The sequence below is a fragment of the Montipora capricornis genome, chromosome 14 (assembly GCF_036669925.1).
Source record: "Montipora capricornis isolate CH-2021 chromosome 14, ASM3666992v2, whole genome shotgun sequence".
In the NCBI taxonomy this organism is placed as follows: Eukaryota; Metazoa; Cnidaria; class Anthozoa; order Scleractinia; family Acroporidae; genus Montipora; species Montipora capricornis.
The window spans coordinates 9,922,054-9,934,553 of record NC_090896.1 but is presented as its reverse complement, the minus strand read 5'-3'; the positions used below and the strand labels follow the sequence as shown (position 1 = coordinate 9,934,553).

The 12,500-nt window shown below is 41.8% G+C and overlaps 1 protein-coding gene across 1 annotated transcript in view; it reads left to right on the top strand.

The window, feature by feature from the left end:
- The window catches only part of LOC138031354 (adhesion G protein-coupled receptor E2-like), a 29,447-nt gene that overhangs the window by 11,427 nt on the left and 5,520 nt on the right, over positions 1-12,500 (top strand). Inside the window, exons 7-8 of the mRNA XM_068879060.1 lie at positions 12,186-12,305; positions 12,481-12,500. The exon at positions 12,481-12,500 is cut by the window's right edge and continues 100 nt beyond it. Of these exons, the coding sequence (XP_068735161.1) occupies positions 12,186-12,305; positions 12,481-12,500 (140 nt within the window). The remainder of the gene's footprint in view (positions 1-12,185; positions 12,306-12,480) is intronic.

Genomic DNA, 12,500 nt, shown 5'->3' with positions numbered 1-12,500 from the left:
ACGAGTTAAATTTTTTCAAAGACTAACAAACCTAACAATTTGGGATCTATGAAAAATTTACAAGTGCTTATTTATTCCAAATTGTTTGAGAAAAAATATAAAATATATATATAAGGTAAAATCAGACAAACGGCAGACAGTTTGTTTCTATTTTGCCTTGCGGAGTTAACACGCTCCACCTACAAGAACGCGATTGGTCCAAAAAATGACAACGCAGGCTTGTTGACATGTTTGCAGAATACAGATCAAAATATCATCTGGGGAAAAATGCTAGAAATAGTAATTGGATAAACAGTGAAAACCCCAGACTTGCTTGTTTCAAGAGCTCAACTTTTTTGCACTGTAATTCGATTCGAAAGGAGAATCAAATTTCCGCTTAAACATCTTTTTCGAGGTACATGTCAAGCATTTTTAATTTCAACATTTTGTACTAACTTCGTCTTTCTGTACTCACAAAATTTCAATTTGTTGCACTGTTTGGGGTCAATTGACATACACACATTTTTGTTTGTATATTGTTAAGAGAAAAACAAATCCCACTTTCCCCCTTTTCTAGTCGAAATAGAGCCTTGGTTTACTGTGTCATTTTCTTTTTGCTCCGTTTGATTAAAACCGGAAATATTTGAGAAATGGTGGGTTAATTTGGCTGTCATTTACTTTGTTGAACTTTGAGACAAACAGACCCCCGGTTGTGTCATCCGGGAAACGGCGCGACACTATTTTGGCGGGAATAATGAAGACGCGCTTCGTTTTATCTCTTTGTACACCATGTTGTCTCGTGGAGACAACTTCAAAGTGCCTTTAGCATTTACAACGAAGAAGAAACGAGTAGGTCGCTTCGAAGGCCTTCCAGAGTTTAAGTGGAGTGATCTAGGAGAACAAGATGTGATTGGACAAGGATCGTTCGGAGCGGTTTTTGTGACAAAATATGGAAAAGACAAGGACAGGGATTCCAGTTCAGACGAGCCAGTTGTTGTAAAGAAATTGCTAGGTTCGTCTTTAGACTTTATCGATGCTTTCACCAAAGAGGCTCGGTTGTTGCATGACCTTAATCACGATAATATAGTACGATTTAAAGCTGTTTGTCACGAACCAGTTGCACTTATGTTGGAGTATGTTTTTTTCGACCTAAGCGTTTTCGGTGGAGAAGGAAAGGTCAGTTCACTGAACAACTTTTTGAGCTGCCTTGACAAGGGCAATTGTCATGGGATTGAAGCAAATTTTATGACCAGTATCGCATCGGATATAGGCAGTGGATTGTTGTATTTGCACGAACGAGGAATTGCGCACAGAGATTTAAAGCCCTCGAACGTTCTCGTTAGCAATCACCATTACCGTGAGGAAACAAATAGCGACAAAATTGCCTACGCGTGGACCCATCAGCCAGTGATCTGCAAGCTCACCGACTTTGGAGAAAGTAGGTCTAAGGTCATGCAAACAAAATCTGCGTGCCGATCAAGAACTATTAATATCGACAGGGGTACCATACCATATATGGCACCGGAAATTCTTCTCACAAGTGAGATCTCACGTGCAGGAGCCACTGTTGACGATCTTATGGGTGTAGACATGTGGGCCTACGGAATGCTTCTTTATAATTTACTAAACCCTTGTCTACATCATCCATACGAGGAAGTCCTGAAGGAAGAGGAAATTGGCGACACCAAAGACAAGATCGTCCGTTTCCTCCGCGATGGCAGAAGGTTAAACCCTTGTGACAAATATGCTAAGAGATGCAAACTGGAGTGGTGTAACATTTGGAACTTGTACGAGGCCTGCGCACGTTTCCACCCTCGTGACAGACCAGACGCTAGAAAAGCCATGCAATTATTGCGGAGCTCCTCGGAAACCGAGAGGTAGGGACTTTCACGGTTGTTTGATGGTTTCACGGTTGTTTTCCGCCTTTGTTTGTAATGACTGTTCCATGGCAGGTTTACAAATGGTTATCTTTGTCAGGCGCTTTTTTATTTGTTCTTGAACAAGTAAATTTATTACACAAATAAGAATAAACCGAGTAAACGATGTGCTTTTTTGTTATGTACCTCTCTTTTCACGCCGTTCGCCACCCTTTTGAAGCTACTTCTTCATCATTAGACGATAACACCATGAACAAGAGAGTTACAAAAGCCTTTCTCAATTTATGGTTACACCAACCGTGTTCGTGAAATTGGTCTCAAATGAGGTATCGAAGTTTCAGGTCTGAAATAGGGTAGGGTAAATTACAGATTTTGGTCTGAAATAGAGTACGGGTTTCAGGAGGCGCGCCACATATCCCCACCCAAATTTTATGGGAGTAAACCACACCCGGCACATCCCTTCCCCCCGGGCCTTTTGCTATTTTTTCTTTCTTGAAAGCTCCCATCCTCAAAAAGGACTTTAACCAGGTTTCGCCTTACGTCAGAGTTTTCATGTTAATTAAGGTGGGCCTTTCATACCAAAAAGAATTTTGTCTATTTATAACACTAAAAACATTTTATCTTTTTTGCCATTCTAAACATCTAGTTCAAGTGCTTCTCTTTCATATCCCAGCTGTAAAGAAGCTAGGAAGGGGAATCAAAATCGGCCGAATCAGGGTAAGCTTGTGAAATGCATTTGTTCCAGTACTCCTGACCTTTTCACGTCTAATCGACTAAACCGGCTTAATAAATGGAGATGTAGATGTAGATGAAAGTGAAGATTTGAAAGCCAAATCATCAAGGACATGAAATCAATAAGGTAGCTAGCTGTTTAATGGTAGTTAACGATAGTTTACGTGAAAGGGATATATCTTGGTGTGTGTGATGGAGACCTGTATTCAACAGGAGCTAATGAGAAGACTGAGCACCCTTGTATTCAAGCGGAGCACTCCAACGAACTTGAAGTGAACGATGGCAACACAAGCAGAGCTGTGAGGGACGGTGCAATCGTAGAGATGCCTTTGCAAAAAGAGGAGTCCATTTCGCAGGTAGACGCAGTCAAAAAATCCAAAGTGTTTTTTTTATTTTTCGCGTTTTCTTTCTTTCTTTCTTTTTTTTTTTTTTTTTCTTAATTAATCCTTTCCTTACCCTCTCCCAAGAAGAGGAGGACAAGAAGGGAGGCTGTCTGGCACAGAGATCCCAGCATAATTGGAATTTAAAAAAACTTTTAACCCTCGGAAGTACACGAAAAGTCATACCCCCACGTGGTACAAAGGGGGTGGGGTAGTTGAACCCCTGTTTGTACGGGGTATCCGGCGAAGTCAAGTAATATGCGTCAAATTTAGGATGGTTCCAAATGTGTAAATTGATGCATGGGAAACCACTCGCTGCCTATTATATTTCGCAAATGGTTACAACTGCCTTGTCTTCACTGATTTTCGGCTCTCTTCAAGGAAACGAAAATTTCGGTGGGTGAGCGCCTTTACAAACAGCCAAGAATATACTCTTTACTCAAGGATGTACAGCAAACGTATCGCTGTTTTGGCAAGTGCTGTGATTGGTGTAATTTTTTTTTCTTTGATTTCTAGATTGCATCACGCAACCATATTGCCAACAAAAGACAAACAGTTCGGGAGGTCGACGACGAGGGCATATCAAAGAGGTATAAAATTATCAGACAGAGTAAACAAAAAGAAGTACAACGCTTATTATCATCGTCGTTCGACAAAATGAGAATTTAAAAGGTCTGTCAATACTTAGCTACAGACATGGAACCTTACTTTTACTATCTTTAGGGTAATAAGACTAAAGCAACTTTCCTTTTCTACGATGAAATTTAATTTACTATTCGGTAGTGTAACTTCTTTCGTGTTTAAAGAAATGAGATCAATTTTGAGCGTGGTCCGACCAGGGATGACTTACAACACAGATTCTGTCCGGAACCAGCTACCTTGTTCATCAATTCTCAGTCAGTGTCCCTCTTATTTCGCACTTATCAGCAATACCCTTGCTAGAAACAGGAGTTACACCGTTTTTTCTTTCTTTTTCATATTTCCTGGTCTTTAGAGAAAATGTTACCCCTTCACGTCATTCAAGTGGGATCATTAAGGAAGTAAACAATGAACAGCAAGATCTGGATAATGAACGTAAGCTTGCTTTCGTGTTTAGAATGAGAGAAATAACTTACAATGTCGAAGAGGTCTATAGATTATTTGAAGTTAAAGGCGAATAACTCAGTGATCGCAGAAGAACCGGGAATGTGGCCGTTTTCGGCGAGAAAATTAAGATACTAACTTTTTCAAGGGGAAACAGTTTGCCAAAGTCAGGTGGGAATTTTTACGTCTAGAATCTTTCAACTCAGATAGTCTTGTAATCAACAGGTGCTATTAGGAACACTGGACACTCCTTTATTCAAGCGGGGGACTCTAAGAAAAGTGAGGTGAGCGACAGCAAAATAAGCAGTGATGTGAGGGAAATGGTTGTCGTGAAGATGCCTTGGGAAATGAAAGAGACCGATTCCAAGGTAGATCACGCCGACGAACTCCATCTAAGTGATGAATGTTTCTTCTCTCTCTGAATTTTTTTCCACTAATAGATTGGAACCTCCAACCCCCCACCCCCCCCCCCCCCTTCCTTCCTTCCGCATCCCCTCATCCCACCACCCCTCAAACTTGTAAGATCGTTATGTCCAGATCATGTTTTAGTAATGACGTTAAAGCCTAGTTTTCATATGTCGGGAAAATCCCAGACGATCAGGGATTTCGCAGTTTCCCGACCGTCCCAGATTTTGCCGACATATCGGAAAATCGCGAGATGCTTGTCCTAGATTCTCCCGATAGTGACCTTGGCGGAAATTGGAAAGTGCGCCAAAAATTGAAATTTGCAATTTAGAGGATTGGTAACGAGCTAAGAACCATCGCCGACGTCCCTGAAAGTTTTCATATGTCGGGACGATCGCAAAAATCTGGGACACGTCGGGAAAATAGAAACGCTTTCATTTTCCCGATTCGTCCCCGACCATCCCAGATTATCGGGGATATCTACGATTTATGGTTTTCGTTAGTCGGCAAAATCTGGGATGGTTCGGGAATTGCGAAATCCCCGATCGTCTGGGATTTTCCCGAGATATGAAAACTAGGCTTAAGGAAAGGGGCGAGACATTCATTTCACGCGATTATCTCTAGTGTCATAAAAAAAAACCGAAGAAAAGGGGTGTGGGTGTTATTCTCTTTCGTTGCAATCTCTCTTGGTGCCGTGATAAACGAACCATCTAATTATTTTTAAGGAAATATTTTCTACGTACAATGGACTCTACGTATAACAAAATGATATGCAGTATTCAAAACTTGTACTTGTGATGCTTATTTCAGGATGATTCACTTAACGATTTCACTAAAGAAAGGAAAAGAATTAGCCGGTGTACAGAAGAAGAAACATCAAGGTAAAAAATATCAGACGTTATGAGCTATCACAGCGAAAGGGCTTTAAAATGCTTATTTTATTGAATAGCATTCTAGCGACCGGTTATATTTTTACACGAAACAAAGAAACCGCATGTTTTGTTAGCTACGTCCTGACGAGGTTTTAACGTCTATGTTTTCGTAGTGACTCAGAGCCAGAGGATGTAACGACGTTGCAGCCTGATGGGATTGCCTACAAAGGGGATGTTACGACCCCCGTTTTCTCTTGGAGCAGAACAGCTTACAGCGGTCAAACTCTAGTGAAGCTCATATTGAACAGCTATGAGCCGGAATGTTTGTGCGTTTCACAGCCTGTAAACGTGGAAAACAATGTCTCTTTCCTGATTGACTGTTCCAAACTGCACAACCGCAATGACATTAAGTGCGACGACATGGGAGCATGGAAACACAAAGGTTCACCGAAAAGATTTTTTCTTGTCGAGAGGAACAACAGCAACGAAATTCTAAGAATTGTCCCCCTGGACGAAAAATGTGATAAACAAAAGGAGGATGTCTACTTGCTAAGAAGATCATACTCAGAGAATGCTTCTGACAGCACTGTAAGGAAGATAGTGGCGACATTAACAGGTTAGACACCTTAATGTAATTGATGATTATAGCCTTATTTTTCCCCTTGGTTTGGTGTTTGGATGAGAACTTTCAAGGGCTATTTGACTTTTTGGGGTTCAGAATAACGGCAGTGGGCTCGTGGATCCGCTGAGACTATATCAATTCTCGTACCTCGAGTCTCTGCATTCGAGAGGGAAATATTGTCAGCTCAACTGTTTGCTAGATCTACCTTGCACCGAAATAAATAGTGTCTCCGAAAACCATCGTCGCGCTGTGCCTTTAACGGGTACAGAGGCCCCGCTCTTCCAACTCTTTATATTTTATTTGCCTTAGTGCGAACCGCGCACTGGGAGGGGATACTGAGAGGGGACACTGGGAAGGAATGGAGACTTAAGCCCCCCCCCCCCCCCACTTCCCATTTGGTGCCCATAAAAGTAACAAGAAGTAAAGAATGATTTTAACAAATTGCCAGTTAATATAGAAAAACAAAATGTAAAGAAAAAAATATATAGTTATAAATGTACTCACCATAATTCTAGAAATCGTGAAGTTACACTTCTCGTTTCTTTGTGCAGTGTAATGCTAATAATACAAATACTTTCTTGTTCTCTCCCTTCAGACCACAAGGGCAGAACTCTGCCTTACACGTTCGTGCAGTACTTGTTCAAGGGCGTAGAACATAAAATACGTCAAATTCGACCACATGGCAATGCAAAGAAGAAAACATCCTATAGACGTGTACTATCGAGCACGCGGGATAAACTGAAGGAATCAGCGTTTATCAAGAGCAAGACTGCCAGAGAATCTCTTGATGAAGTATATCTTTCAGTCGGCGACGTGACAAATGCAAGGTCTATGGGGCAACTCCCACGAGGGCCAGGTGACTTATACAATGCGCGTCATGCCGCCAAGAAATTGGTTTCTGAAACTTTTGAAGGCGAAAACGGTGTTGCTAAAAGTTGTTCCAACACGCAAATCGATCTTAACAATGTTTGGACACTCCTAGAGCGGGCCAAGCGAGAAGAAGAAACATCCAAAGAAACCATGTTCATTCGAGAGTGTTCCATTCACCCAGACCTGTACCTTGTCTTGGCGAACGACCGTCAGCTCCAACAGATTACCCAGTTTTGTACGAATCCCAATGAGTTCTGTGTCTTTGGAATCGATCCTACTTTCAATATATTTGACAAGAACATTAGTCTCACCGTAACCACCTATCGTAATCTAAGATTGGAGAATACAAGTACAAATAAGCCACCAGTTTTCATAGGCCCTCTTTTGATGCACCAACGCAAAGACTGGAAGACTTATTCGAAGTTCGCACATGCTTTAATTACTCAGAAGCCACAGCTTGAGGGAATATTAGCATGCGGCACTGACGGAGAAAGGGCGCTGATCGATGGCTTCAACAGAAACCTCCACTTTGCAATATTCCTTAGGTGTTTTCTCCACTTCAAAGATAACATTAAAAGGGAACTTACAGGCCGAGGCTTAGAGGAAAGTGTCCGGAAGCAATACATGCAGGAGATATTTGGGAAGCAAGAAGGAAATGTGAAATACTTCGGGCTTGTTGATTGCAATACTGAAGAAGAATTTGATGTCAAACTAGAAAGTTTGAAAGAAAAATGGGAAGAAAGAGAAAACAACGCAGATTCGTCGTTTTACAGTTGGTTTCTAAAAGAAAAGGTATGAATTTTAATTACTTACACACATTTATCGATCCAGGCGCGTAGCGTCCTATACGCAAATACGCACGTGCGTACTTGAAGTGATCAGAAAATTTTGAGATTTTAAGCAATTGTTTCTATTTTTAACCTTTTACTTGTACGCAACCAAGATTTCCTTATGAAAACACCACTTTCATTAAATTCTAAAAACTAAATTAACAAAAGCTATACTATGTTCTCACGTAGTTTTGCATCGACTTTTTTTACACTAAACAATGCAGTGTTGTTTGGTCAGCGTGCAACAAAAAGGCGAAGTTGCAAAGGAGCGACGTTGCGAGAACGTTGTTGACAATTCAAGTCACGCTAGCACAACCAAAACAACGTTTTGTTTCCGCCAAGTTTGCTCAAAATAAGGGCAAGACGCTTTGTTCTTTGCTTGTATTAACACAACTATTTCGAACAAGAAATAAAGAACGCAGTATTTTTCGCTTAGTTTACTTAGGTTTCTAGATCATATGTACTTGTGCGTACTTGAAAAAATGACCACGCTACGCGCCTGCGATCGCGTAGGTAGAATGTTACCCGGCTTCATGGTATATGGGCCATAAGCAACTACATCACCTATTTCTGAGAAACTCTACATAGAAGCTACATAGCGTGGAGGCAGGATGACCGAGTGGTTTAGGGCACCGGATTTCAATACAGTGACCCAGGTTCAGATCCCGCTTTGGCCGGCACTAGCTGGTGTTGGTCTGGGTAAGTGCCTGGTTCAACTCCTCGGTCATCCTTGTAAGTAGCTAACTGGTTTAATTTGCCTCCAGTGTCCTCCTTTTCAGGCGGTAACCGGTAAAATTTACCGCCTGAAATACCACTTATTACCGCCTGAAATCGCTTTAAAGCAGACGTAATGAACATCGGCCATGGCTACTCTACCGGTTTGAAAACCTCTTTCACCTGTTTTATGTAAGCTCGCGATGTATGTGATGTGTTGGAGACAACCTGGGACATTTTGCTTTACCAATTACATCCTAAAAGTGGAAAAGGAAGTTATAAAGCGAGTTATTTCTCGTTTGTCGCAGCCTGCAGTCAGACGTCTCGTGTTGCCCAAAAAAAATAATTCTCGTCTGCATAAACCTAATTTTACACAACTTCAGGTTCAGCTTGAGCTGCTGCAAACTCAGCATTGTAAAGAGGTTAACTCCCACTGCATAATCTTATAAGTCAGTTACGATATACGTTTAAATGCCTTAAACTTAAATGAGTGATGCCTTCATTAATCAAATTATATTGTCTTCCTTGAATACAATTGCCCTTTGCTGATTTTTGTAGTGACCACTTGTTGTTTCCGTCAGCCTCCGCGGAAATGATGCCAGGGTACCGGGCGTCCTAGTTTCAAACTCCAGCTTCATTGTTTTGTGGAGCTTTTTCTTTCCTTTTCTTACCTATTGACCCAAGAGCACGGAAAACGCATTCGATGCTCAACCCAAAAAAAAAAAAAAAAGAAAAAGAAAGAAAAGAAAAAAAGATGGCCTTGGCCTTTTTGACTAGAGGTGAAAAAAATTGAGAAGTTAAGATCAATCTTGAATTCAATTCATGAAAAGGTTGCTGAGAAAGTTTTCCCTGAAGCATTACTAAAACCATTCGTTGTATGCAGTTATAAGCTTCCAGAACGTGAAATTTAAGTATCAAAACCAAAACAAAAGTAACTGTCATAAGCAGAAATCCGTCAAACTGTTTAACAGATCTACATTTAATTTATAACTCCATTTCAAAACGGGTTTCTTGCTTGCTTTTATCAGGCTGATGACATGAAGGATTCCATGCTCAAATCAGTGAGGATCGATGCGGGGTTGGGAAACCCCCCTTCTGAATACATCAACAACGATCCAGAGGCGGCCAACTTCATGATTAAGCATGGCCTGCACTTTGACGTTAAGAAACCCCATGAATTTCTCCAAGAAATCAGAAATATAATTGAAACGCAGCAACGCAACGAGAACCGGGCAGTATTTGGAAAAGGCCCATACAAAGTCCGCAAAGGCTTCTCCCATCTTGTTGTTGACGACATAATGTGGGGGCAGTTGTCTCATGATCAACGCAAGAGAAAACTGTCCTTATTCCTCAACGCGGGAATAGGCGACAAGAAAGACCCCACAGAAGACCTGGTCAGTGCAACAGTTACCGCTACGTCCGCGTCATCTGCTGCCATCAACACTGTAAACAGTGGAATTACCACAGTACCGATTGCTATTCTCGAAGCAATGTTCGAGAAAGCAACCAAGCTCTTAGCTAGTCTGGGAAATGTCATCCCAAAACCGGGCGCTACAGATGGTTCCTTCACAGTCGCCGGTGTGTGCAATAAAATTCACGCTGTCAAACCTGGAAAAGGTGGTTCCCTGGTATGCGACCGTTTCTGTGTGAACAACTCCACAAAAATTTGCGAACATACCATTGCAGTGGCCCAGTTCACCGACAAATTTCACGAATTCCTTGCATGGTACAAAAGATCGAAACGGGGACCCAGGATGGTTGACATGGCCTTGAGTGGCGGCCCAAAGAGCGCAGGGAAAAAACCCAGCAATCGGAAGAGGTCTAACGCCAAGTCTCAACCAGTCCACGAGACCGTTGATTTACTACAGGATCCTCCGACACCACCCAACAAACAAGCTAAAGAGGACTTTCATGTACAATTCGAGCAGCGCCCCTCCATGGCATTCAACAAGCCATTGCCACATGACACAAGCGGTGGACTAGGGCAAAATCAGTGCCTTAGCCAGCAAGACCTACACCAAATATATCTGCAGTCTTCTCCAGACAATAGATTACCCGGGGAGAATGCCATGGGTTTCAACAGTGTTTTCACTCCAGCCGCCAGTTTGCAAAACAGCGGGTTTCTACCAGGTCAAAGTCAATACCCCTCCCCGTTTTCCCATCAAATAGGTGGCATAGCAAGCCATGTGGGATGTGAGAGCTTCAACATTAATTGCGCGCATCAACAGCCATATTCAGGCCAAAGAAGGGGGAATGCTGAATAATAGCACGAACAATTTCACGCTGAAATGGCTTGCAGGCACTAGGGTTACGCGCTGCTATGGATGCGGGGGTGACATACAAAATCCTCCGCTTGATGCTCCCGACGATCTTATCATAGTATATAAGGACATTCGTCGTCATCGTGACAAACATACAGGGCAACTTCATTGCACAAATACACCACAAAATGTGCATTTTCATCTTAGGATCGCTTTAGTACGCGCCCAATATCCTCATTTTACGGGACGTTGCCTTTTGGTTCCCATGGAATTTGCGCCACGTTTTCGGTTGGAGCATTTTAACCGGCTCACATCTGAGTTTGGGTGGACCCCGTAGTCGTGTTTAAGTCACGGCCAAGGAGGTTTTGTTTGATTCGCATCTACGCTTGAGAGCATAGGGATTAGTAGAATTTTTTGCACTTTATTTGCACCCCGTTTCGTTTCGTCGTCAGACTTCTAATGTTGAGAAGCTAGTTAACCATGCTGTCCCGCACTGTAGTCAGTGTAAGAAACGAGGACGAAACAATGGGCTTAATGAGCAAAAACAATACTCTGCATGTGTGTTTTACATTTTGATACATTTCTTTACCGTCCTCAGCAAAGCAACAACGTGAAATGACCAAACTTTAGGTTTTCTCGAGAAGCTGACCGTATGACGGCAAAATCTTCTTTCCTTTTCCATACTTTGACGTCGTTCATAGTAACTTTGTTCCTGGAGATTTCACCGGCATTTTCCAAGTTAAACAAATCGGACTGATTAAGAAAGAGGTACAAAAAAGAGAAGTTATATTTTTAAATGACGTTCTAGTTGCCGTTGCCGTCCTCGTTTCTTAAACTCTCTATTTGTGTACCTAAATCCCCTAGTTATACTTGATTTACAGACTCAACAACACACTCACTCCGTTTCATTAACGGGTGTTCTTGTCGCTTACCGTTGTTGCAACCGTTATATTTCAAATGCCACATGGCATAAATTTCCCAATGTCGAGGCCACCAGAATGTCAACAATAAATCTGGTACATTTAGAACACATGCACGAAATGCAGATCATTGCTACTGTTTTAATCATGAATCGCCTGTTGTCGCCTGTTGTTGTTGTTGTTTAATGATAAATAAAGTTGACATCAAATGCCCAATGACCAAGAAGACGTTTTCCCGCTTTTAAAAGATTCCCGCTTTTAAAGATTCCCGCTTTTAAAGATTCCCGCTTTTAAAGATTCCCCATTTTAAAGATTCCTCATTTTAAAGATTCCCGGTTTTAAAGATTCCCCATTTTAAAGATTCCCGGTTTTAAAGATTCCCCATTTTAAAGATTCCCGGTTTTAAAGATTCCCCATTTTAAAGATTCCCGGTTTTAAAGATTCCCCATTTTAAAGATTCCCGGTTTTAAAGATTCCCCATTTTAAAGATTCCCCGTTCCCCGTTCCCCATTCCCCATTCCCATTCCCGCATTCCCCATTCCCGCTTTTAAAGATAGCCCAGACCTTGTTGTCGTCGCCATGTTGCTTTGTTTGAAATTGAAGTCCTCAAGTTCGTTTTTAAATTTTCATTTGGTTCCAGACATCAACAAGTGTTCGTCTGAAAACGAGTGTCACGTGAATGCCACATGTGCGAATACCAAAGGATCTTACAATTGCACTTGCAAAGAAGGATATGAAGGAGACGGAAGAAACTGCTCAGGTAAAGTCAAAAAGGTGTAACGAAGGTATTAACGCGACTGATGCTTACAGTTTTGTTTTGCACGCTTTGCATGCCCGTTAGTCACGTGATGTTTTCGCATACACCGACCTTGTAGACGTGATTTGTTTAAAAGTGCAGTCCTGGAGTTCCCTTTGTTATGTTCATTTGGTTCCAGACATTGACGAGTGTTCATCT